Source organism: Rosa rugosa, chromosome 2 (assembly GCF_958449725.1).
Source record: "Rosa rugosa chromosome 2, drRosRugo1.1, whole genome shotgun sequence".
In the NCBI taxonomy this organism is placed as follows: domain Eukaryota; kingdom Viridiplantae; phylum Streptophyta; class Magnoliopsida; order Rosales; family Rosaceae; genus Rosa; species Rosa rugosa.
Genome location: NC_084821.1, coordinates 13,222,545 through 13,244,939, shown reverse-complemented (window position 1 = coordinate 13,244,939; position 22,395 = coordinate 13,222,545). Strand labels below are relative to the sequence as shown.

The 22,395-nt window shown below is 38.4% G+C and overlaps 4 protein-coding genes and 1 non-coding gene across 6 annotated transcripts; 2 read left to right on the top strand and 3 right to left on the bottom strand.

The window, feature by feature from the left end:
- Positions 1-41: 41 nt before the first annotated feature.
- On the bottom strand, positions 42-2,382 carry LOC133732188 (uncharacterized). Of its 2 annotated transcripts, none has more exons than XM_062159676.1 (2): positions 2,072-2,382; positions 42-1,548 (listed from the first exon to the last, which is right to left on the bottom strand). In XM_062159676.1, exons 1-2 carry the CDS (start codon positions 2,236-2,238, stop codon positions 69-71), a joined length of 1,647 nt encoding a protein of 548 aa, XP_062015660.1. In that variant the 5' UTR covers positions 2,239-2,382; the 3' UTR covers positions 42-68. The 2 variants fall into 2 exon arrangements, with proteins under 2 accessions (XP_062015660.1, XP_062015661.1); XM_062159677.1 differs by having other exon boundaries at positions 42-1,579; positions 2,072-2,133.
- Positions 2,383-2,906: 524 nt separating this feature from the next.
- TRNAD-GUC (transfer RNA aspartic acid (anticodon GUC)) lies at positions 2,907-2,978 on the bottom strand. Its single transcript has one exon. It is a non-coding gene; the product is annotated as a tRNA-Asp (tRNA).
- A 558-nt stretch (positions 2,979-3,536) lies between these two features.
- LOC133732138 (universal stress protein PHOS34-like) lies at positions 3,537-5,302 on the bottom strand. Its single transcript, XM_062159615.1, has 4 exons — positions 4,825-5,302; positions 4,630-4,739; positions 3,956-4,074; positions 3,537-3,829 (listed from the first exon to the last, which is right to left on the bottom strand). The coding sequence occupies exons 1-4, from the start codon at positions 4,997-4,999 to the stop codon at positions 3,739-3,741; spliced, it is 495 nt and encodes a 164-aa protein (XP_062015599.1). The 5' UTR covers positions 5,000-5,302; the 3' UTR covers positions 3,537-3,738.
- A 4,539-nt stretch (positions 5,303-9,841) lies between these two features.
- On the top strand, positions 9,842-12,293 carry LOC133730383 (uncharacterized). Its single transcript, XM_062157983.1, has 2 exons — positions 9,842-10,910; positions 11,239-12,293. Exons 1-2 carry the CDS (start codon positions 9,842-9,844, stop codon positions 12,291-12,293), a joined length of 2,124 nt encoding a protein of 707 aa, XP_062013967.1.
- A 6,929-nt stretch (positions 12,294-19,222) lies between these two features.
- Positions 19,223-22,309, top strand: LOC133733458 (uncharacterized). Its single transcript, XM_062161079.1, has 5 exons — positions 19,223-19,740; positions 19,868-20,149; positions 20,236-20,575; positions 21,668-21,778; positions 21,874-22,309. The coding sequence occupies exons 1-5, from the start codon at positions 19,414-19,416 to the stop codon at positions 21,993-21,995; spliced, it is 1,182 nt and encodes a 393-aa protein (XP_062017063.1). The 5' UTR covers positions 19,223-19,413; the 3' UTR covers positions 21,996-22,309.
- Positions 22,310-22,395: the final 86 nt, after the last annotated feature.

Genomic DNA, 22,395 nt, shown 5'->3' with positions numbered 1-22,395 from the left:
TATATACATCCTCATTAGATTAGAAGTTGCTGGTGAATCAAAAACGATAGCTCTGAACGACCACTAAATTAGTGTAATGGAGTTTGATATTGACAGAAATTTTCCCCATTTTTTTCGTCATTGGATAAACAAAGGAATAGCCTTTCATAAGCAGCTGCCATTTTGGTAGCAGTGAACAATTGCAAGCCTCTTTGCTTTGCTGCCTGACCTTTCTGCTTTAGATCTCCTCTGCCATCATCCCAAACTCTATAGAGGGTCTTCTTTAATGAAGCTATTGTCGGTGAAAATGTATAACCGACTTCTCTTCCAACAACCACAGAGCCTGTAATGCTTGCAAGTCTTGTTGCCATTACTGGCTTACCAGAGAGCATTGCTTCCAACAAAGTATGATCCAATCCCTGAGCACGAAGAGTTGGGTTCACGAATATATCTATTGCATTGTAGAAGTCAGCAAGCTGAGCTTGTTCTAGTGGCCCTAAAACAAGTACATTAGATCCAAGATCTCTGTACCTAGCTCCCCAAGGACCATTGCCAGCAACTAGAACGACAACACTCTGCCTGAATGCTTCATTTTCACTGAGCATTTGTTTCAAAGCCTCAAACATGAGCGGATGTCCTTTATCCTTCACCAACCTCCCAGCCATTCCTAAAACCAACGTCTTAGATTCAGGCACCCCAAACTTTTTCTTGAAAACCTTCCCTTTGACAATGTCTGGCTTGAAAACCTCCTCATCAACACCATTAAGAATAATATGTACACGTTCATCTGGGATCATGTAAATCCTCTTAAGTACATCGCCGACATGGTCACTGGTAGCAACATGGTGAGCGTAACTGGGGAAGAACCTCACCTCTTCGACAACCTTGGTAACTCTTTCAGCCAATGCATACCCCTGTGGTTCTTCAGGGCTCCGAAGAAGTTCTTGTATGATGTCAGAATGGATAGTTTCATATGCAATCCCATGCCAAGTAACAGCCAGATTCGTCTGATTGCGTGATCGAGTATGCAAGAGACCGACACTTTCTGTGTGTATCACATCAAAAGGTCTTCCAGTTGAGCTTTGAGTTTGAAATAGCTTCCAAACTAGAGCTTGGTCCAGATACCCAGAAGCTGTTGGTTTTGAGAGGTGAAAGCATAAATTGTTCAATGGGTACCTTGGGAAGGAGGAATTTGAAGGAGAAGTGGTGAAGATGTGAAGTTCATGACCTCTTTTGGCAAGTGCAAGGTGGAGGGTCAAAGCATGGCGTTCAAGCCCTCCTGCTTGAGATCTATGAGGCCATTTCTTGACGAATAGAGCAATTTTGAGGAGTTTTGGGGGTGGATTCGAGGAAAAAGCGAGCTGATTCCAGGCAGAAGGGAATGAAAGAAGTTCACTGATCTGGCTTTGCTTCTGCTCCATTTTTTGGTACAGAGAATAGCAGGGACCATACCGATGGCACCAGTAAATGAATGAGATAGAGGACCATGCACACAGCACCGAGACAATGGAGCAAAGACGGCGGAAGCTAAATCCAGCAACTGGATCCTTTGCCATTGAAGAAGGAGATCTAAGATAGAAAAGAAGTGGAGAAACTCAACCTTAGTTGCAATATTAAGAAGAGACTGTTAAGATGGCATCTGAACATGGGATTCAACAAGTATAAGATAAGCAGATCCTATAAGTTGGCAATCTCAAAAAATTGTTTATGAAGACAAACCAAACCTTGCTCGAGAAGCTACTTCCGTTGACTAAATAATTTAACTTGACTCGAGGATCTAGAACCTATGAGCATTCCGATTGGAAATTTTATATGGTCGAAATGTAAACCAGACCGTGGAATCGTGCCTAGATTGCTCTTTTGATTACAGTTTTGCAACCCAAGACCACTATCTATAGATTTATCAGATGACCAAAATGACATTACTTTGCTCTTAAGCTATGCTACCTATATCTTGATATTCCCAGGATTCAAAATTACATTATTCATATATTAAGCATGAACATTTGTCCATTTCCTGATCTTTTTAAGCAATGAACCAAAGCTTAATGGATCCATTAACTGATAGAGGTTGGATAAGCTTCATCGATACCTCAACGAGTAAAGGCATGAAGCACAAGAAAAACATAGATCACAAGAGCCAAAGGAACCAAAGTCACCAAAGGACCAATGGCAGCGAAAGTATACAAATCCCCACAACTCAACCTCCCCAGCTTGATCTGAACCAAGTCCACCAAGGCCATCATCAAGAACCCGCATCCGAAAACCGACCCAAATGCCGAGACCAGCGTACCGACCCGCAAACCCACCTGGTTAACATGGCCCACGTTGGCACCAAGTAACTCGGAATCCGAGCCACCATTTCCACTACTAGAACCACTTTGGCTTATCTTGATAGCTTGCTTGAGAGCCAAGGCAATGAGGCTGGAGAAGAGAAAGCAGCTGAAAGAGTACACGTGGAATGAGATGAGTCCCTCCGCTGTATCAGTACCGGCAGCGCAGGCCTTGTTGGAGCCGAGGAGCATGGAGTTGTTGTCGGTGGCAGGGTACCAAGTGAGGCCTATGAAGAGGGCAAACGAGAAAAGTGAGTTCACATTGACCATACCATCTAGGGCCATTATGTGAATGCGGGTTGTGGGTATTGTCCGGCGTGACACGTCAGACATTTCCGGCTTTGGTTTGGTGGTGTTTTTGGTGGTGATGGACATGAAAAAAGAGAGAGCATTTTTGTTTGGTTTTATGAAATAGAACATTGTTTTTGGTTTTGAGAGAGGATGAGATCGAGAAGAGTGACTTAGAAGCTTGAATTTGGAATCGAGAGTAGCGTGTTTTATCTTGGTAACGTGGCTTTTCAGGCAAGGCAAGGGGTTGAAGAAGCAACAAATATATGTGAAAGGAAAAAATAAATAAATGAACTAAAAAATAAACGCCGTTGCCGGGGATCGAACCCGGGTCACCCGCGTGACAGGCGGGAATACTTACCACTATACTACAACGACTGCTTATTATGTGCGTACGATTAGAAATAGAAATACGAGTTATCATGATACAACACAATCATCTAAAATTACTCCTAGCTCTATCTACATATGGGCATATTTTCTAAAATGACATATGTCAATAAGAGTTTTTGAAAGTAGATAGTAAAAGAAATCCAAGTTTATAGAATATTTCACTTGTAGGTTCTGATATATTCTAAACTACTCTAGCTTATATATATATTTTTTTTTGGACAAATAGCTTATACTTTATGGGTTTGTTGTTAAAAAGTGAGTTTCAATTTGAGATTGATCATCCATCATCGTGGAAATTAGTTAAATACTGAGAAAAATCTTGAAAGTCCTCTTTTATTTGTAGTGGAAGGCACATTCAACCGATTTTGAGGAAAACAATCTATTTTGTTTTAGTTTGTTTCCACTAATTAATTGAACTCTTGTATGAGACTCAATATAGTTTTTCTGCAAATTTATATAGTCATTGTCTAACTGTCATGGTTTAAGTTCCTGGTGAAGTCATAAGCAGTACCATTCTTGCCAAAATTCTAAACGCTACATCAATCGTTCAAAAGTCACTACAATGAAGAAAAAGAATATGAAGCCGAGATATATGAATTGTTCACACTGATACAAAACAAACTAACACAAATAAGCATGCACCCACACAAATTATCAATTTCTTCTTCTTCTTTTTTTTTTAGGACAAACACAACTTATTAAATTGATGGCACAATTTTTTGCAAGGATGTGTCAGAAATTTCAACTAAACACCGTAAGCTTTCTGATCCTTGACAATAGTAACGGGGCAATTTGCATTCGCCATAACGTGGCTTGATACACTTCCAAGCAGCACCCTGATTTCAACAAAAATTTATATACCTGGTCAGTATTTATCACTTTATCATAGAATGCTCGCCAAGTGTCCGATCTATTGCTTTTGTGAAACTTGGTTATATAAAAATTAGGTAAAATTAATGTACCTTTGGATGGTGCCAAGGCCCCTGCTGCCAAGGACCAAGCAGTCGAGCTTTAAATCTTCGACTGCTTCACAAAGTTTGTCTCTTGCATCTCCCCAGTAGAGCTTTGCTATCACCGTTACCTATGTTCATTTCACAAATCCAATTCTCAAACACCCGTATGGTAATGTTAAATGTCAATTTTGCTAAACAATCAATGTGCAACATTGACATAAAATCTTTGCATCGATCATTAGTTCGAGACTCGCATGTTTTGTTAATATACGGTAAATTTGACATGATCAAGTAAATCATAGTTGTAGACGTAGTATAACAAGTTAAAAATCAAACACCACAACACATCAAGCTAAGTCATGAAGGTAATAGCCTCAAGCCTCCAGATCAAGGAGGCCATCAATTCTGTTGAGTTTAACAAGTAGCAATTATACACATCTGATCTGGTGTGTATGTTAGTCTTATATGCTTGATACTCGATCGAGTTTTGTCGAGTTAACAACGTATATGGTATTTTGTGAGGGTAGTACTCTTAGATGTGATGTAGTGGAATGCTCATAAGAGAGAACAAATGCCAGGGTGAGTTCTTGTTGCGATTCAAATTATCAATAGAACAATATAACTTGGTGGATAACTCACAATCATCATAAAAAGACAGAACATGTAGAAATGGAAATACATACATGATTTTGCTTAATAGCAGTGTCAAGCAAGTCCAAGACCTCCGGATCAAGCTCAACCTCGTAGTTCTCCATAACATCCTTTTGACGAAACTCCGCAAACGGAATCAGAGCTGCAGCAAAATCCAGAATCCAAAACTCATAAAAAACCAGAACCAATCTGCAGAAATATACATATTTATAACTTACGAAACGTACGTGATCCAGTGGTAGACCAAAGAAGGCTGCGGCTCTCACTGCCTTGTTGGGGCTTGACATGGATGACATACAAGGTGTCACCTTTATCACTCAGATTATGAAGAGCCCATTTCAGAGCAGTCTTGCTTCCCTTCGAGAAATCCACCGCAAACCCTAATTTTCTATCCTTTGTCATCGATTGAATCCGAGAGTGGCACCAAGTCTTTGAGCCTTGAAGATATATGGAGTTGAAGTTCGTAGCAGATAGGCTCTGAGAATCAAATAGAGGAGAAGCTAAGAAAGCTATGATCGAGAATCCGATATGTGGATCTGTGCGTTGAATGTTTGGTGGGGGATTTGTTTAAGGGGAATTAATTTGCTCTGGCTCCCCTATGTCACATCTCACATGGATTTCATTGACATACCTGCATGTTCTTACTTCTTACTGGCTGAATGATCTGCTACTTTATGTTTTTGAAGTAAAAAAAATTCTGCTATTATGTGGGCAAGTGGTTCCAACTTGTACGTAATCTCATTCTCAAAAAAAAAAAAAAAAAAAAAAAAAAAAAAAAAAAAAACTTGTACGTAATCTACTGGATTAGTGACAATGACATTAGAGAGTGGACTTTAACTGAATGAGCTAAATATAAGGACATCCCAGCAAACAGTCCACTAGAGTTGTACAAATCATACAAGGAGTGGTGAAGTCGTAGAAAAGAAGAAGATCAATCTTATGTCATAAAAGAGATGATCAGATGAACGACAAGATAAAAAGTGCTGGCATAAGTATGAAGGTATACACTACCATTTTTCTTTGCTGGTCTGAATGATCCACTTCCGTTAGTTTTTCACCTACTGCACCGGAGTGTCTTACTAAATGATGGACTATTCTTATTAGGAGTCAAGTAGTGTTATTAACTCAAAATATTTATAAAAAAATAAAAAATTAAAATAAAAAAATAAAAACCAGAAATATTACAAGGTAATATTAACTGCATTTATATAGAATCTTTATGCCATTTTTTTATATCTATTTATTGTGTCCTGGGATGAGGCTTGGGCTTGGGCCCTCTTTTTGGGCCTGGTCTGGGCTAGCTTTCTTATTTATGTTCTTAGATTTAATTTATTTCATATTGTTAGTATCGTCTCGTCTTTGGCGTGAAATAAATTCCTGCATGTATATTGTCGAGTTAGTCGGCTAAATGTCTGTGTCTGCACTCTTAGTATCTTGTTTGGCCTAGCGAGCCTACGACTCATCAAATGGTTGCAACCTCCTAGTGGCCAAATGAAACAAAGTGTCGTCGGATTTATTTTCCGACGGCAACATAGTAGGAAAGATGTGATTTCGGTAATTATGCTTCGTTGTAATCGAGTTATCTTTCCGGTATGTCACCGCTATATCAAAACAAATGGAGTAGCCAGTAGAGCACTCTTTGGTAATTGGTGCTTGTTAGAATACATGTATTTTGTAGAGTCTCCTGATATTATTTCGAAATGTTCTCTAGATGCTTATTGTGATAAGAGTTTTAGGCTAATGTCTCTCCCTTGTATTCGGCAGTTTCATTAATCAAGGCTTGAGGGTAGCTGCACCAGCCCTTCTTAAAAAAAATGACATTTTTAAGTGTGCTAATATAAAAACTATCTATATACTACACATTAAAATGTTAACTGATCAATTGGTTGTGATCAATGAGAAATCCTCACTCAGCTTCATCAAGCAAAAGTATAAGCTAGTATGTGTTTCAGGCACATCAAGTTTGACATCATATGAAACATAAGGTTTATTCTTACTACTTTCATAGCAAAAACCCTAGCAACACAATTAAGTGTTCAATCCTGCTGCGTATTACGTCAAGGCAACATATGTTATGTCATAAATGGGTTTTCCAATCTCATACCTATAGATTGCAACAGTGCTCGTTTCATTATTCGACAACTGCTCCGTCTATTAGTGTAGCAATATTCGCTTTGCTTCAGGGGTGTTTGGATCACCGCTCCTTTATGCTTGGGAAGTTGGGGATACGCCATTGCCCATGGTTAGTTATGTCGTGGATGTCCGTATTCATTATTTTCTGGCAGTTAGTGGGCAACACTTGAGGAGTTGAGGCTGGTATTACATTCTAAATGAGGCCAGTATGACCGATTGGTGGGGTAGTGCTCTACTCGGGTTTCTGGCTACACTTTAGTATTTTTGTCACGCATTTGGTTTGTCTACGCTCGAATCTGTTTTCTCATATTGAGGGTAGTGAACATAAGTTTCCAGGGGTTGTCAGTTTGTCACCCTTTTAGAGATTGATGTTTTGTGCATTCGAATAGAAAGCCAAATTCAAACATTTGCATATCATCAACCAAAAGCTTAGCGGGTGGCATGGGTAGTTGAGGAAAATAATTCTTAGGCTGGAGAGGATAGTACTTGAACCTATTGGAGATGATAATGGGGAGTGAAATTTGCACTCCTACTTTTACATTCTACACTTCCCTTGTGCTGCTTTTACCAAAAGACCCGTCTACTTATTTGTCCCCACCCGTCTACTGAAACACTCTTTCTCCTTCTCTCTCAAAGTCTTCAACTGCCATTGAAAAATAGAGAAAAGAAGTTCAATCCAAGACTAATAGCTAGCCATAGCGGATTGTAAGTCTAGCTCTGAATGTGATCACTTCAAAACCCAGAAATACAGATTACTGATTCAATACCAGTACTACTACTGAAGCTAGTTTTTTTTACTACTGATGATATTCCTGTCAGGTCTGAGTTCATAGCCTTTTTGGCCATTCTCAATCTCTCTTCTTTGTGTTGCTCTCGGCAGGATTTTGTCAATCTTGGAACTCATTTCTTCCTTCTCTCTTATCTCATGGGTTTTCCTTATATCAAATCACTTCTGTCGTGGTAAAACAAAATTTTGTTCAATTATGTGCTTGTCCATCTTGGTTTCAATTTGATATGAACATACAATCTCTAATTCCAGTTGTAATAAACAAATCAGTATTTTTTTTACACAAACTTATTTAACCACTTGCCTTAGCCCAGATTCACCAATGATAATCGAAGAAGGGGATGATCAAAATGGGGTGGGGGGATCAAAACACACATAGAGAGATGGAGAGCAATATTCGCAGTTTGCTTTTGACAGAGAGGTTAAGGGTAATTTGGGAATGCAAATAAGACTAAGAGATGAAATATTATTAAAAAAAAAAAAAAAATCAAATGGGAGTGTGGAATGTAATAAGGGGAGTGTAAATTTCACTCCCCATAATTATTTAGATCCAATATTTTGTTTCTTTTTGTATCTGATACTTCTTCTAACAGTGGTGTTCACCTAGTCAGTAGTAACTAACTAAGAAAATTATGCTCAATCACTGTTTGCTGTAAATCTAACGATGAAAAACAAAACAACTCAACTTAAAAATAATTATTTATACTATTGGATTTTACATTATTGCTTCCTCCAAACCCCGTTCTTATCCATAATAAGTTAAATTGGTAGCCTAACCATTGAAATTTTCGATCAATTGCTAAATATACAGAATTAATTACTAACCCCAAAATTAATTAAATTTTTTTTTGAGAAAAGATAAAATAAAATTAAGATCTAACTGCATAAATACTCTGTATCTCTCAAATCAAATTTGAATTTCTTTCCACTAGATACTGAGAGAGCCTTGACTTAGTCTCTTGTGCATCTCAATTAAGTGTCCAACCAGTGCGTACAAGAAATAGAGAAAGAAAGGAACTAAGATAGTTGAGAATTGCTTCAATCTTCAATGGAGTGGTCGTACAGTGCAGTGAGATTGTGATCTGCATATTTTTGTTTTGTTTTTTTTTTTTTTTTTGTCTTTAGGATCTATGGCTTCTAACGTATAGTCTTTCATATATATATATGAAATAAACAAGGAAGAGATCGAGGAAAGCATATGATCATTTGAGAAGGATGGAGGTCTGCATGCAATATATCGATGATGGTTTGTTTTTATTTATTTTTGAATTTATCTCTTTAGTTATTCTTCTTTCTATATTTTTAGGTTAAAAGAAAAAAAAAATCAGTTTTTCTAACTTTTAAGGGCAGAATTGGAATTTTAAGGGTCAAAAGTAAAACATAGGGTAAACTGAGTATTTGATATGGTGGCAATAGCCGTACCCTAAAAATAATTAGGGTTTTTGTCCATTTACCCTAATTTTAGAGTCAATGCCCACTTACCCCATGAAGTTTTTTTAATTCTTACTTACACAAAACACTCTAAAGACTTATTTCCTTTTACACAAAAGTTCCATTTTTACATATTTTTATTGACATTTTTGCCCTTTTCTTAAGGTTTCTTAACTACCCAGCGTCTTCAAAATTTCGAGCGAACGAAGAGAGAGAAATTCTGGTTCGCGCTAAAGAGAGAGAAACTCTGGTTTGCGCTATAGAGAGAGAAAAGCTTGCATGGAGAGAGAGAGAAGCAATGTGGCTCTGTATTTCAACTCTGCTTCAGCTTGGTTTGAACTGTTTCTTCGATTTCAATTCCGTTTCTTCGATTTTTTTTTTTGGATCCATGTTTGCTATTCACCTGCATTGAATCTGAGTTTGTTTTCCTGCGCGGTTTGTTATCTCCCAATGATTGCGCTAAGATTTGTCTGTGTTTCGTTAATTCTATTTTTTGTTTCTTTTTCGAAAAGCATGAATTTCATCTTTTATTTGGTTCGATTTGCTATTTTCATGCTTATAAATTTGTTGTGCTAAGTTAGATCTTTTTCGTTATGCTAAGTTTGTGTGGTTCTGTTTTAGTACAGTTCGATCCGTTTCGGTATTTGTGAAGTGTCTATTGGCCCCCAATAGACCCATATTGGGGGACAATAGATGGTTTACAGAGCTGCTTTTTTTCTTTTTTGATACTCTTAGTCTTTAATGAAGGTCAGAAATAGTTGTTTATAGTAACTTTTTTCTGTTCTGTGAAGTTATTTTGGTGTTCCAGACTCCTCTATTGGGAGGCAATATGTGTCTATTGGGGCCTAATAGTGGTTTGATTTTGTTTTGTTTTTTGTTTTTTATATAGGAATATGGATGGTTCTTTGGCTGTTAAGTGCACTCATACTGGACAAAGTTTCATGTTTTGTATTAATCAATATATGAGCTATGCTCATTTGTTAGAATACATTTGTGGACGGTTCAGTTTTTCTGCAACTGATGGTATTGAGCTTCATTATTCTCTTCCTGGATGTTCTATATTTTTTCTTCGCAATGATGACGATTTCCAGATGCTGTTTAGTGGTGCCAAGATTTACAAGTTGGATTGTGTTGATATTACGGTGTTGAAGAACAATGGAAGTTGCAGCAAAAATGCTTCTGTTTCATTTGAAGATAGCTACTCCGGTATTGTGGATTACCTCACTGAGGCATTTAGGACTGAAGTTCAAAAGTGTTACTTGTCGAATGAGTGGGCTATTTACATTCAATGTGTAGGGCAGAAATTTTGTGGCAGTTCCCCTGAGTTCCGAGAGAAGCTTAGAAAATATGCTGTCGAAGTTGGGTTCAGCTTTGTGTTTATTAGAAATGATTGGGATAGAATTCATGCGGTTTGTTCCAATTGGGGAACCGAAGGATGTGATTGGAATGTCCGTGGTTATGTATCCCCTGCAAATGGATGCTTTATAATTGGTGATTTGAACAATGTGCACTCTTGCAAAGGTGTTCTTCGGAAGCAAAAACATGAGCTTTTGGGATCAAAAATTGTCAAGACATGTATTGAAGAGGACATTAGCTATAACTTATCATTGAAGCCAAGGGAAATTATCAGCAAGTTCAAGTCAGCTTATGGGTTTGATATATCGTACAAGGTTGTTTGGAAAGCAAAGCAGAAGGCTAGGGAAATGATTTATGGTTCTGAGGCTGATTCGTTTAACAAGTTAACATGGTATAGGGATGCTGTATTTGAGACTAACCCGGGATCTTCGTTTGTTTTGGAAGTTGATCCATCGAGCAATCGGTTTCAGAGGCTTTTCCTAGCTTATGCAAGCTGTGTTAAAGGCTTTGAATTCTGTCTTCCCGTCTTGTTTGTCGATGGGAATTTTGGGAAGAGTGTCTACAAGGGGCACATACTTTGTGCAACTGGAAAGAATGGAAATCATGGTACTTTTCTCATTTCTAAGATCTTTTATTTGTATGTTTGTTGAAAATGTGGAGCGGCACACTCCCGTTGGCGGTGCAGCGGCACGCTGCAATCATGTATTGGCCCCCAATAGACATATATTGCCCCCCAATACACGTTTATTTTCTTATGATTTCTTTCCCCTTTCTATTTTTTTTATGTTTATTATTGTTTTTTGATTCTTTTTTTGTTGATAATGTGGAGCGGTACGCTCCCGTTGGCGGTGCAGCGGCATGCTGCTATCATGTACTGCCTCCCAATAGACATGTATTGGCCCCCAATAGACTTACTCTTTTTTTCTGTTTGCAGGTTTCTTTCCTCTTGCAATGTATGTCTGCGATTCTGAGACTGATGCTAATTGGTCCTTTTTCTTCCAACACTTGAAGAGCTTGCTGGAACCTCAAGGTAGATTAATTACGTTTATTAGTGATCGTGGTGTTGGACTGTTGAGTGCTTTTGACAAGATATTTCCTGGTAATCCTCATCTTTTCTGTTACAATCACTTGGTGCATAACCTTATGACTAAATACAACGGTAAAGGGTCTTCTGTTTTGAAAGATGATGTTAAAAAGAAGTTTTTTGAGTTGGCATATTCGTGCACTGAAAAGGAATATCGTTTTCATTTAAGAGAGTTGAGAGAAGTTGGTGGTGCTGATATTATAGATTCATTTCTTGCTGATTTGCCTGTTCAAAATTGGTGCCGCGCATTTTTCCCTGGATGCCGTTATGGAATTATGGCTAATAGTGTAGCTGAATCTTTTAATGTTTTGTTTGTTGTTGAGCGTGAGATGCCAGTATACACTATGCTTGATCAGACTCGAATTAGGGTGATGCAGATGATGGGTGAGAGGAGAGACGAGGCTCAACTTTGGACCTTGCGACTTACTCCTGTTATGGAGGGTCGTTTGAAAGAAGGTATAGAGAAAGCTTGCCGTTTCAATGTGCATTACTCCCATACAAATGTTTATGAAGTGAGATCAAAGTATTCTTATGTTGTGGACCTTGGAACTGTTTCTTGCTCGTGTAAAAAATGGGCGATTAACTGCTTTCCTTGCTGCCATGGTCTTGCTGCAATTCAAGCTGCCTCATTGGATGTTTATGCTTTTATAGATAAGCATTTTCATGTTGATTATTGCCAGAAGTGCTATGATTTTCCAATTTATCCAATTTCCAACGTTGATATGGCTCCTTCGGAATCTTCTAGCAGTGGCTTCATACTTCCTCCAAATGCAAAGAGGCCTCCTGGGAGGCCTAGGCTCAAGAGGTTCAAGTCTAGAGGAGAGTGTGAAAAGAAGCTCATTCGTTGCAGTCGATGTGGCAAAATAGGACAGCATAACAAGAAGACCTGCACTGAACCTATTTGAATGTAAATTTGTCAATTGTTTTAGCATTCTAACTAGTTGTATTGGGGGGCAGTACTAGGCTACTGGGGGGCAATAGATGATTTTATCAAGGGTTAGTTTAACATTTTTTGCTGTAAAAGATTATTGACATTGATTGGTCCTTCAATTTTATTGCTGACTGATAAATTGATTAAGTTTTTCAAGATCTTGTATTGAGATTTTTTCCGGTTGCTCTATCCATTTTTATTTCATTTTAGCATGTCTGTTTCTGAGTTGCAAGTCTTTCCAATGGGTTGTGAAAGCTAACTTACCCTACAAACGTCTATTGGGGGGCAATAGACATCTATTGGCCCCCAATAGAACCTGAGTTTTGGAGGCTTGAAGTTCAACAAGTGTGGAATTTTTACACCTGCATATTTGCAATGTAGTTTGATGTCCTACTATTTTATTTCTGGCCCTCTATACAAGTTTTATTGGGGGACAAGAGATGTCTATTGCCCCCCAATAGAACCTGGTTTCTGAGGGCTAAATGCACAGGTATGTAATATGGGCCTGTATTTTAAATATTGACCTGTGATATGCTAAACAATAGAAACTGGAAACAAATTCTTTCAACTTAACAGAAAATATATTGAAAAGCTTTCAAATCATCCCAAAGTAGTATTAATATTCCAAAATTTACATTTTCTAGATTTTTGCGTTTCCTACAGTAAATGTAGCTTCTTGATGGTATCTTTCAACACTCCAACAACATTCCTCCATTGCAAACCTCTCAAGAATTGTTTTCCTCATGTCATCGGCTTTCTTCTTGTTCGGTGGCACTCTGTGAACTATGCTTTCCATGAAATAGAGCATAAAAGGCCCACAGTCCCCCCTGTAAATCATGAATTAAACTTAGTGATCCTCAACAAAGTACTTATTGCCCCACAATAGGCATGTATTGGCCCCCAATAGACTGAAAACTTGGCACAAATGTAATAATTAAATTTTCATTTTTCACATCATAAACAAATATTAAAGCATTTTGAAGCACTTACGATGAGGTTTTCTGCTGAGGGCAGTTGAAGTCTTCTACAAGCTCGTAGTCCTGTTCGCCTATATGATTATCCAAGATCCACCTTCTGACCTCTTTCTCTCTTTCGGTCATTTCTTCAACCTCAGTGATAAGTTCTCCTTGAACCTTTACACTTTTCTCTTGCGTTGTCTTGATCCTGGCTGTCAGTGTCAAATTTTCTGGCTGTCATGTTCACATCACGGATGAACCTCCTTATGTGCTTTACCTGTTTGATACAGATATATGAAGCATCAATAGACATTCTAAATTTGACCATTTTGAAAAATAAACACATTGTTTTGATATTATTACTTACCACCTAGTTTGCGTTGGTGTAGTGGTGATTATCTTTTGTACAGTCCTTCTTTGGAGGCAGCATAGAGTTCATGTGAACAAAGCGTTTTTTCTCATTGTCGATGATAAGCAGTGTGTAGTGCTGGCTGTAGCAATGGTGGATCGGGATGAGCACTTTGGGGTAGCTGAAGTTACTCCACAGTTGTTCAATTAGAAATAACTCTATTTCAATCACATGGCCTTTGAAGTCGTCTTTCAAAAGGCTCTTTCCTTCTTTCTTGAAGTCTGCCAGTTTCTTTTCATGTTGAATAGCGTAGTACTGTACAGGAAATAAACACATATTAAATCATTCAATTGTTATAGACACGCTGCTATTTTTGCTTCATTACTTACCGCTGCTTTAATGTCCAGCAATCCAATTTGAGTCTTCTTTTCTTTCAGTTCATTCTGTAATATTTCAGTGTAAGCCTTGATCACCTACAATCGTTTAATTTGTTAGAATTATATATGTGAAGTTCAGCACCTATATTGCCCCCCAATAGTCACATATTGGGGACCAATATATGCCTATTGGAGGGTAATAGGTGACTATTGGGGACCAAAAAAAACAAAAATTTAAAACTTACACTAATATCCAAATCTTCCTCTTGGATGATAATCTTCATGTCTCTCCTTGTTACCCCTATTATGCCATTTCTACTTGTCCAGTAGGTATATCTGCACAAACAAAAAAATGTGTAGTTATTACATGTCTATAACCCATTAATATTCAAATTTTGATAGTTATGCTATGCACTTACAAATTGTCATCAACCATCTCAAAGAATTGCTGGTAGTGTCTTGCGAGTTCAGGCTTTAAGGTTTTCCAAGTGCACTTCTCGCAATTCACATCTTTAATTTGAATTGGCTGCTGCACTTGTTTCCCTTTCTGCAGGTTTGATACCAGCTTCTGTTCGGCTTTCTTTCTCTGCTTTGGCTGTTCTTGTGGAGCAATCTTTCTTTTCTTTCCTTAAGTCTTCAAGATCTCTGGAGTGTCATACTCAAAATCCTCATCCTTGTCCTTAGTTGATGCCTTTCTCTTGTTTTGTTTCACTTTCCTCTCAATAGAATGCATGGCAACCTTTTCCTTCTCTTTCATGTCTTCTGTCTTTGTGGTAGTTTCTTTCTTCTCTGGTTCTGCCATTTCTGCTTAATTAGCTGGTTCGAGAATTGTCGAGACAATTATATCTATTTTTTCTGCTTCTACAGCATTTAGTATCTCATCCTCATTTATTATTTCCTCTTCTGATTTCTTGAAAGATAGAGGAACTGCGTTAACTGGATCACCTCCCCTTGGTTCTTCGTTGACTGGTGTTTGAGGTTGATATTCAGCTTGGCTTCTTTCATATTCATACCCCGTTCCATCTTCTTGCTCCGTTGACGCCAGCACCATCTGAAGTTGATTAGCTCTCTGATCACTACTTTCCTCATCTGGTTTCTTCCCATTTGCCTTTGCCAACAATTTGTTCAGAGCTCTGATGTGGTTTTTGTGGGCTCTGTTTTCTTGCATCACTTTAGTCACTTTGTTCTCCATAGACAAAATCTTGTCATCAGCAACCATAATCTTTTCCCAAAGCACATTAATATGGTTTGCCAAGTTTTCATTTGCTTGTAAGATAGTCTTCATTTTCTCTTCCATTTTCTTTTTGTCACCTTCGTCTTCAATCACTGTATTCATCTCCTTTAGGAGAACTCTCATGTTCCCAGTAACCCTAATGTTCTCTTCTTTCTCTTCCTGACTCGCTTATGGAACCTGCAACCAATAAAACAACAAAAAAGTCAAAAAAAACTTACCAATATTGGGGGCAATAGACGTCTATTGGGGGCCAATAGACACTTTACAAAACCTGTATTGAGGTCCAATAGATATCTATTGCCCCCCAATAGAGACATTATAAACCCAGTATTGGTGTGCCAAGACAGGTTTACTGCCCCGCAATAGACAATTTGTAAAGTTCCAATGTACCTGCTAACTTACCCAGTTGGTGAAAGTTGGTGTTTCCTGCTCCTCTTCCATACCCAATAACTTGACGAAGTTATGTTCCAACCACGGCCCTTCTCTTATTAACTCCTCCGGCCAGTCTGGATTCTGGTGGAGCTTCTGCAGGTTGAACAGCTCCTTTATTGACCACCTCACAAATCGCGGTTTTTCATTCTCCATTCCTTAAATTCAGTTTCTGATCTTTGTCTTCTCCAAGAACCAGTACTGTAAAATAAACCATTTTTGTTAGTAAATGAACAACAGACACCCAATTATACTGTATTGGGGGCAATAGACGTCTATTGCCCCCCAATACTCAAGAAAATGATGTATTGTACTTACATATATGAGAAGGAGGCAGCCAGAAAGAGTTGACGGATGATCTTTTCGATACCTCTGAAGCCCATCCATAAGAAAATCTAGTATCATCTCTGCCCAATCGAAGCTGTTTATGTTGTCTAGGTCTTCATAAGCGTTGATGAGGTCCCATGTTAAGGTTGTAGATGTCCTGCTGAAGAGGAATGCGTTGAAGAGGTACATGATAATCAGTGCCGCAATTATCTTGGGATTAGCCTTCTTCTTGTTGTTGAGCTCCTTGCCAAGTGCCTTTTCCATATCAGGTTTGATTACTGTTTCTTTCCTCATATTGATGTCAAATATCGAAGATGCTTTCTGTTCCTCCTTGAGCACCTTCTTGCTTAGATCCCATTCAATACCAGTTGTTGGCAAGTCAAACAATTCATTTATGTCTTCCAATGTTATTTCCATTTATGTCTCCCCAAACACAAACTTGGCTTTTTTAACATCAAAGTACTTCATTATAATCTCCAACTCGGCCTCATGTTTGTGTAGCTGAGTTTCAGTGAGCTTCTTCTCGAAAAATGGCCGGATCATCCCCCAAAATACAGTAGTACTCAAAATATCCCAAGCCTCTTTTAGGATTTTGTCTCTGTATGTGTCAATCAATCTCCAGAAAGCACTTAGAGTGCATTTCTGTTGCCTGCACTCGATCTTTGCATTTTCTTTTGTATCTTCTTTCTTCTTCCTTCCCCCTTTCTTTGGCTTTTTCTCTTTTGTCTTTGACTTTTCCATTTTAATCTTCTTTTTCGTTGTCTGTTCATCCTTGTCATAGTTAGACTGTTGTCTTTTCTTACTCCTTTGACTTCTTGTCTGGACATAGAACCTTTGTGTCGTTTCTATGTCATCATCATCATCATCTTCTTCTTCTTGTTCTTGTTCTTGTTCTTCTTCTTCTTCTCCTTCTCCTTTTCCTTCTCCTTCTCCTTCTTCTACTACTTCTTCATCTGTTTCTTCTTCTACTTCTTCTTCTGTTTCCGCCTGTTCTTCTGTTTCTTCATCTTCAGTAGAAGTTTCTTCTTCTCTTCCAGATTTCTTCTTATTCTTTAATTCTGTCAGCCTTTGCTGAAGTGTTTTCCGTTTTGTTTCTTCCTTATCTTCTTCAGAGCTGGAACTGACTTGTGGTCGCTTTGTTCTTGCCATTCTGATCATAAACAAAAAAATAAAAAATCATTAATAGTCATGTAAACATTTATTGTCCCCCAATAGGCATGTATTGGCCCCCAGTAGATGATTCTGTTATGGGCAATAGTCATGTAAGGGTCCCCAATAGACATCTACTGCACAGAACAGAAGCTTTTATTGTCCAAATAAACATGTCTATTAGGACAATAGACATGTATTGGCCCCCAATAGACATCTACTTCCCCACAACAGAAGCTTTTGTTGAGGACCAATACATGCCTATTGGGGGGCAATACATGCCTATTGGGGCCAAATACATGCCTATTAGGGGCATATACATGTCAATTGTGACAATAGACATGTCCATTATGCAATATACATGTATTGGGGGGCAATAGACATGTATTGGCTCCCAATAGGCATCTACTTCACCACAACATGAATTTGTAACAGATTTGAAACCGAAACCCTAGATTTTTCAGATTTTGAAACATGAATAATCTTATTCTTGTCATTTACCCACTCGATTAACCAAACCTAGGCTACGAACAAGTTCAATCTCACAGAAAGGAAAAGAATATGAAACGGAAAAGAGATTTTCACTCACTTTCTATCAATACAGAAGCCGGAGAATGTTGAAGCGCCGCCAGAGTTGGTCTAGATAGCAGAGTTGGTGGAGGAACTGAGAATCGAGAGTGAGATTCGGAAACCCAGAATCGAGAGCCAGAGGGAGATGAAGAGACGAATTTTTTTTGAAACTGAAAATGGAAATGGAACCGCCTTAATGAGTTAGGTGGGTTAGTGGGTAAAATGGTCTTTTTCATGCATGTTTGGGTTAGTGGGAACAGTTTTCTTTTGCTGGTGTAAGTGGACTAAAATTTCCTAATATTTGGGCTGATGGTCACAGACCCAAATAATTATATCTAGTTATCTACCATTGAATTTTACATTATTGCCTCCTCCAAACCCCTTTCCCATCCATAATAAGTTGAACTAGTAGCCTAACCATTGAAATTGTCGACCAATTGTCAAATGTACATAAGAATCCATTTATCAGTTGCACCAGTGCAAATTTATACTAGTATAACTACCCTAAAGTTGCTCCAGTTCCAGTATTCATTTCCTTATTTATTTATTTTCTGCAATGTTGTTGAACCGTACTAGTCGTGTGCATGGCAAGGAACCAAGATAGGATTCACAACCAAACCAAAATAAGATTCACAATCGAAAGAATGTTGTGCGGGCCGAATAGTCAACACTTAACCCCATCAACTCTCAACCATCCTGGTGGAAATGTTACACCAAACCCAACCATCTGTAGCAACGTTAATAAATAGAACAGCTAAAAAAACCCCTCTCATCCTTTTCAAACTCCTAACCTACCATAACTCTTTGGAAGAGTTATCTTAAAAAAGTTACATTCTACTTATCTTATCTGTTTAGTATCAGTCTCTAATTGGTGTTAAAATTAAAAATTTCAATGTTGCCTTAAATTTGAAAAACACATCATGTTGGGGAAACATTTACATGAGTCGAAAATATGTACATGCATAAAACTAGCCAAAAAATTAAAATTTTTATGTGATTGATTTTGAAATTATTCTAAATCATACTAACAAGAACAAAGGGGACCTCATATGTCGCTAGCTCTACTGATGTATTAATGGATCGATAAATTGTTTATGTTAAGGTGTCAATTGTGCTCGTACTCTAAATTATTGAATCGAGAATCCTTTGTGTCTTTTGGAATCTTTTTTTCTCCCCTTTTGTTTGATTAATATCAATCAATCCATTATTTCCTTGATAGTGATCTTTGAGCAAAACAATTCTAATAGAGTCCTAATAGGAGCATTGAGAATACAGTGGTTTAGTTGCACCTGAATTTCTCTTCCAACAAAAGGAAGGGAGGGTTGGCTAGCTGGACAAAACGGTCCAACTACCAGAGCCCAACACTTCCGGACAGAAAGCACCAAACAACGAGTCCAGCAACTATGTGACACCGGACCCTACCTTCCCCTCCAGTAGGGCCCACGCCATTCCTCTCCTCTCCTCTCCTCTCCTCTTTAAAACCTAGCGCGTCTCATTTGAGCCCCAATTCCAGCTGTGGATACAAGCATTGCTGGTAAGCCCTGAGATAATAATTAGTTGATGATAATCATCCTCATCTCTACCACTCCTACTACTAGAATATCTCTCTCTCTCTCTCTCTTCCCAAACCACCTGATCTTCTCTAGGATCTGTTTTAGGTACCAACAGTAGGAGCAGTACGGTACTGCGCCTAGATTTTAATTATGATGGATGTTGTTGACTTCCAACGCGGGAGAGAGTTACTGTTCGATCATCATCATTTTCTCAACGAGCAGGAAACTCCGTCGTCGGAGATGAAGTTTTCCGGTGGCTCCGATTACAAGCACGGGTGGGGTTTTCCTGAAGGTGAGGGGAAAGGGTTTGTTGGGTCGAGGACTACTGAAGCTGAGCTTGTTTCGTCGTCCGAGTCGACTGTAGAAGACGACGATTACATTGCTGAGTTGACTCGCCAGATGACTCACTACATGCTTCAAGACGACGACAAACACGCTCTGAAAACCAGTACTACTAGCTCCGAGAAAAACGAAGAGGTAAAGCTTTGAAATAATGATATGCTCAAAATTAGAATTTGGATTAGAATTTCCGGAGGATAAGGTCGATTCTTAATATATTTAATAATCTTCAATCATATTAATGTTGTTGTAACTGTGTTTGCAGTCATGGGGTTGTGTCAGTTGGCCAAGTGACTCTACGATGATGTGGTCGCCGTTGGGATCGAGCAGTGGAAGCCCAGAAGGTCCATCTCAGGAGCCGTCGCCGCCGGTGACCCCAGGCAAATACCAAGCTTCGGAACATAAAAGTCCGTCGTACGCCGCCGTTTTGTGCAAGTTGGACAAGTTAGATATGAACAAACAGGGAAGCCCAAGTGGAAGTATCCCAGTAGCTGAAGCTGAAAATCCAAAGCAATGTGTAGCTTTTGATCAAAGCCAAGACTCTAAGGTAGGAATAAGTTTGATGGTTATGGTAATTTTTTTACTGTTCATATACCAAACATTCTACTTACCTAATTTGGTGTTTACTTGTAGATTAATTTTACGCAAAAGCAAGGGCAAAGCTCAAAGAAGCAAGGCTCAATAGATAATGGTAGACAACCGAAGAATATTGCTCATCAAAAATTTAAGTCCTACGACCAAAACCAGAAGAAAGGAGGGTCTTCTGCTAATGGCGGATTAAGGCATCCTCCACCTATTGCCAATTTGCACTCAAACCCGTGGCTGAACAACCAGCAAGGCCCCTCAAATATGAGGGCAGTTTTCCTTGGCGGATCGGGTTCCGGTTCCAGAGTTGGGACGCCGTCTTGTGGGACTGGTGTCTTCTTGCCCTGTGTTATTGGTAACACATCCCAATCACCCAAGAATAAAAGAGGTACTGATTAAAAGCCTTTAATTTTGTCAATTTTGTTTTTGACAAAGAAAAATTTTAAGTTAGACAGAAACTGCTTCCCAATCTCCCGTTGAACCACCACCAAGGGTTGTGATGAAAGTAATTTTGTCAATTTTTTGGGGCCGCTTTTAGATTTTTCAGTTGCTTTTAGCGGAATGTGATATTGTTTTGGAGTGGTTGCTTGGTCGTTGAAGTGGTTGGGGTTGGAGTTTGAAGTGGAATATCACCTATCCAATATTTGATTATATTCCGATTGGTTGCATGTGTAAATTGTTTTGCATCTTTTGGTGTTGACCCTGGATCTAGATTAGGTTCCATATTCTTGAGATTCCTCTTAATCCCCGATTTAAAATTTGATATAGGTAGTGGCCAATCTTGTTGTTAGCCAGTGACTCGTGTGAAATGGAATCTTCTCTAACCTCCTATGGTTCCCTTGCTTGGGTTTCTCAAGTTCCTCACGGATTTTCAGGAAATGTTCAATGATTTGCTTTCATAACGCTTGCTACTATAACGCTTCTAAATAGTGGTTGGTTATTTGTCAAGTTTAGTTTTTAGTCATTTTAAAAGATTTTTTTTTATCAAAACACTTAATAACTTGGCACGATTTTTAAAATTACAATGAAATAGCAAAAAGAAGAATGTTGTCAGTATAAGAATGGTAAACAAATTTTACTTTTTTTACACTAACATTGGACTTGAGCTTATCTTAGTCTTAGGAGAAGTGCTATTTTTCTTGTTAATTTCGGATTCATTTTAAGAAAATCTAATATTGTTTCGAGGAGTTATCATTAGCACTTTGAAAAAATGTTTGGAGTTTACATTAATTTAAAAATGCTAATAAAAATTTTGTATTCTATCGTGATTACCGTTTGTTAGTATTTTTACTCCACATCGCGTACCGTGAAGGATGTGTTTTGCTGTTTTATATACTAAAATTACACCAAGAAATCGGTCGTTTTCATGCTTGTATAATCCTAGTCGCAATCGAATAGTTTGTCCTTAAGTTACCTCTTTGGAACATTGAAAAGAGTTTCTAATAGCTCCCAAACGTTGGCTCTCTCTTATTGGTTGCAGGATGTGCCCCTGTTCTTATACCCGCAAAGGTAGTACAAGCCCTGAAGGTTCACTTTGACCGAGTCGGTGACCAACCTCGACCAAACCCTACTTCTTTTCCCATATTAAACGGTACAGACCTTGTAGATCTCCCTCTGTACTTCATGCCAAACCGTTCCCCAGTTTTTGACGTCTTTCCTAACTTTTTCTCTGTTATTTTGTGTCAGATTCCTCAAAGGCTGGAAGGAGGACAAGCACGTCTGCAAATAGAAAGCGCCACTTGAGAGGTGCGGCAACGCCGGACATGAACAATAATGAGATGGGTCTACCTCAAGAATGGACTTATTGACTTAGCCAAAGTTAAAGCACATGCCTACGCTTATTATTTCATCACTGCCTACAATATTGCTAATCTCTCATTTTCAATTATTGTGGTGTCACTGTGATGCTTTGGCAGTTTGTTCCGTAGCAAAGAAGGAAAGGGGTTAAGATGGAATAAAGAGAAAGATGATGACAGACACCAGTTGGTCAATTAGAGGGGAATCCATTAGATCATAGATTAGGACAAACAAATAGAGATTCACAAGAATATTATCTTCTTCTTTTTTCTCCCTTTTATGATCTTTCCAAAAATAAACAAGAAGTTTGAATTTGTCCGCTGCAGCAGGCTGGGTTTGAATAGCTTAAGCAAATACTGTAAAGATGCCCTTTGATTATGTGCTAGTGACAATTCTGCTAGTAGGCATGTG

Bases quoted from the DNA above. Each gene is read 5' to 3' on its own strand.
- LOC133733458 (XM_062161079.1), top strand. From the start codon at position 19,414: ATGATGGATGTTGTTGACTTCCAACGCGGGAGAGAGTTACTGTTCGAT. The intron at 20,150-20,235 runs GTAGGAATAAGT...GTTTACTTGTAG, and splicing joins ATCAAAGCCAAGACTCTAAG to ATTAATTTTACGCAAAAGCA. The intron at 20,576-21,667 runs GTACTGATTAAA...TATTGGTTGCAG, and splicing joins ATCACCCAAGAATAAAAGAG to GATGTGCCCCTGTTCTTATA.
- LOC133730383 (XM_062157983.1), top strand. From the start codon at position 9,842: ATGGATGGTTCTTTGGCTGTTAAGTGCACTCATACTGGACAAAGTTTC. The intron at 10,911-11,238 runs GTACTTTTCTCA...TTCTGTTTGCAG, and splicing joins TGGAAAGAATGGAAATCATG to GTTTCTTTCCTCTTGCAATG.
- LOC133732188 (XM_062159676.1), bottom strand. From the start codon at position 2,238: ATGCGGGTTCTTGATGATGGCCTTGGTGGACTTGGTTCAGATCAAGCT. The intron at 1,549-2,071 runs GTATCGATGAAG...TTTCTATCTTAG, and splicing joins TCATGCCTTTACTCGTTGAG to ATCTCCTTCTTCAATGGCAA.
- LOC133732138 (XM_062159615.1), bottom strand. From the start codon at position 4,999: ATGACAAAGGATAGAAAATTAGGGTTTGCGGTGGATTTCTCGAAGGGA. The intron at 4,740-4,824 runs GTACGTTTCGTA...ATTTTGCTGCAG, and splicing joins TTGGTCTACCACTGGATCAC to CTCTGATTCCGTTTGCGGAG. The intron at 3,830-3,955 runs GTACATTAATTT...TGTTGAAATCAG, and splicing joins GGCCTTGGCACCATCCAAAG to GGTGCTGCTTGGAAGTGTAT.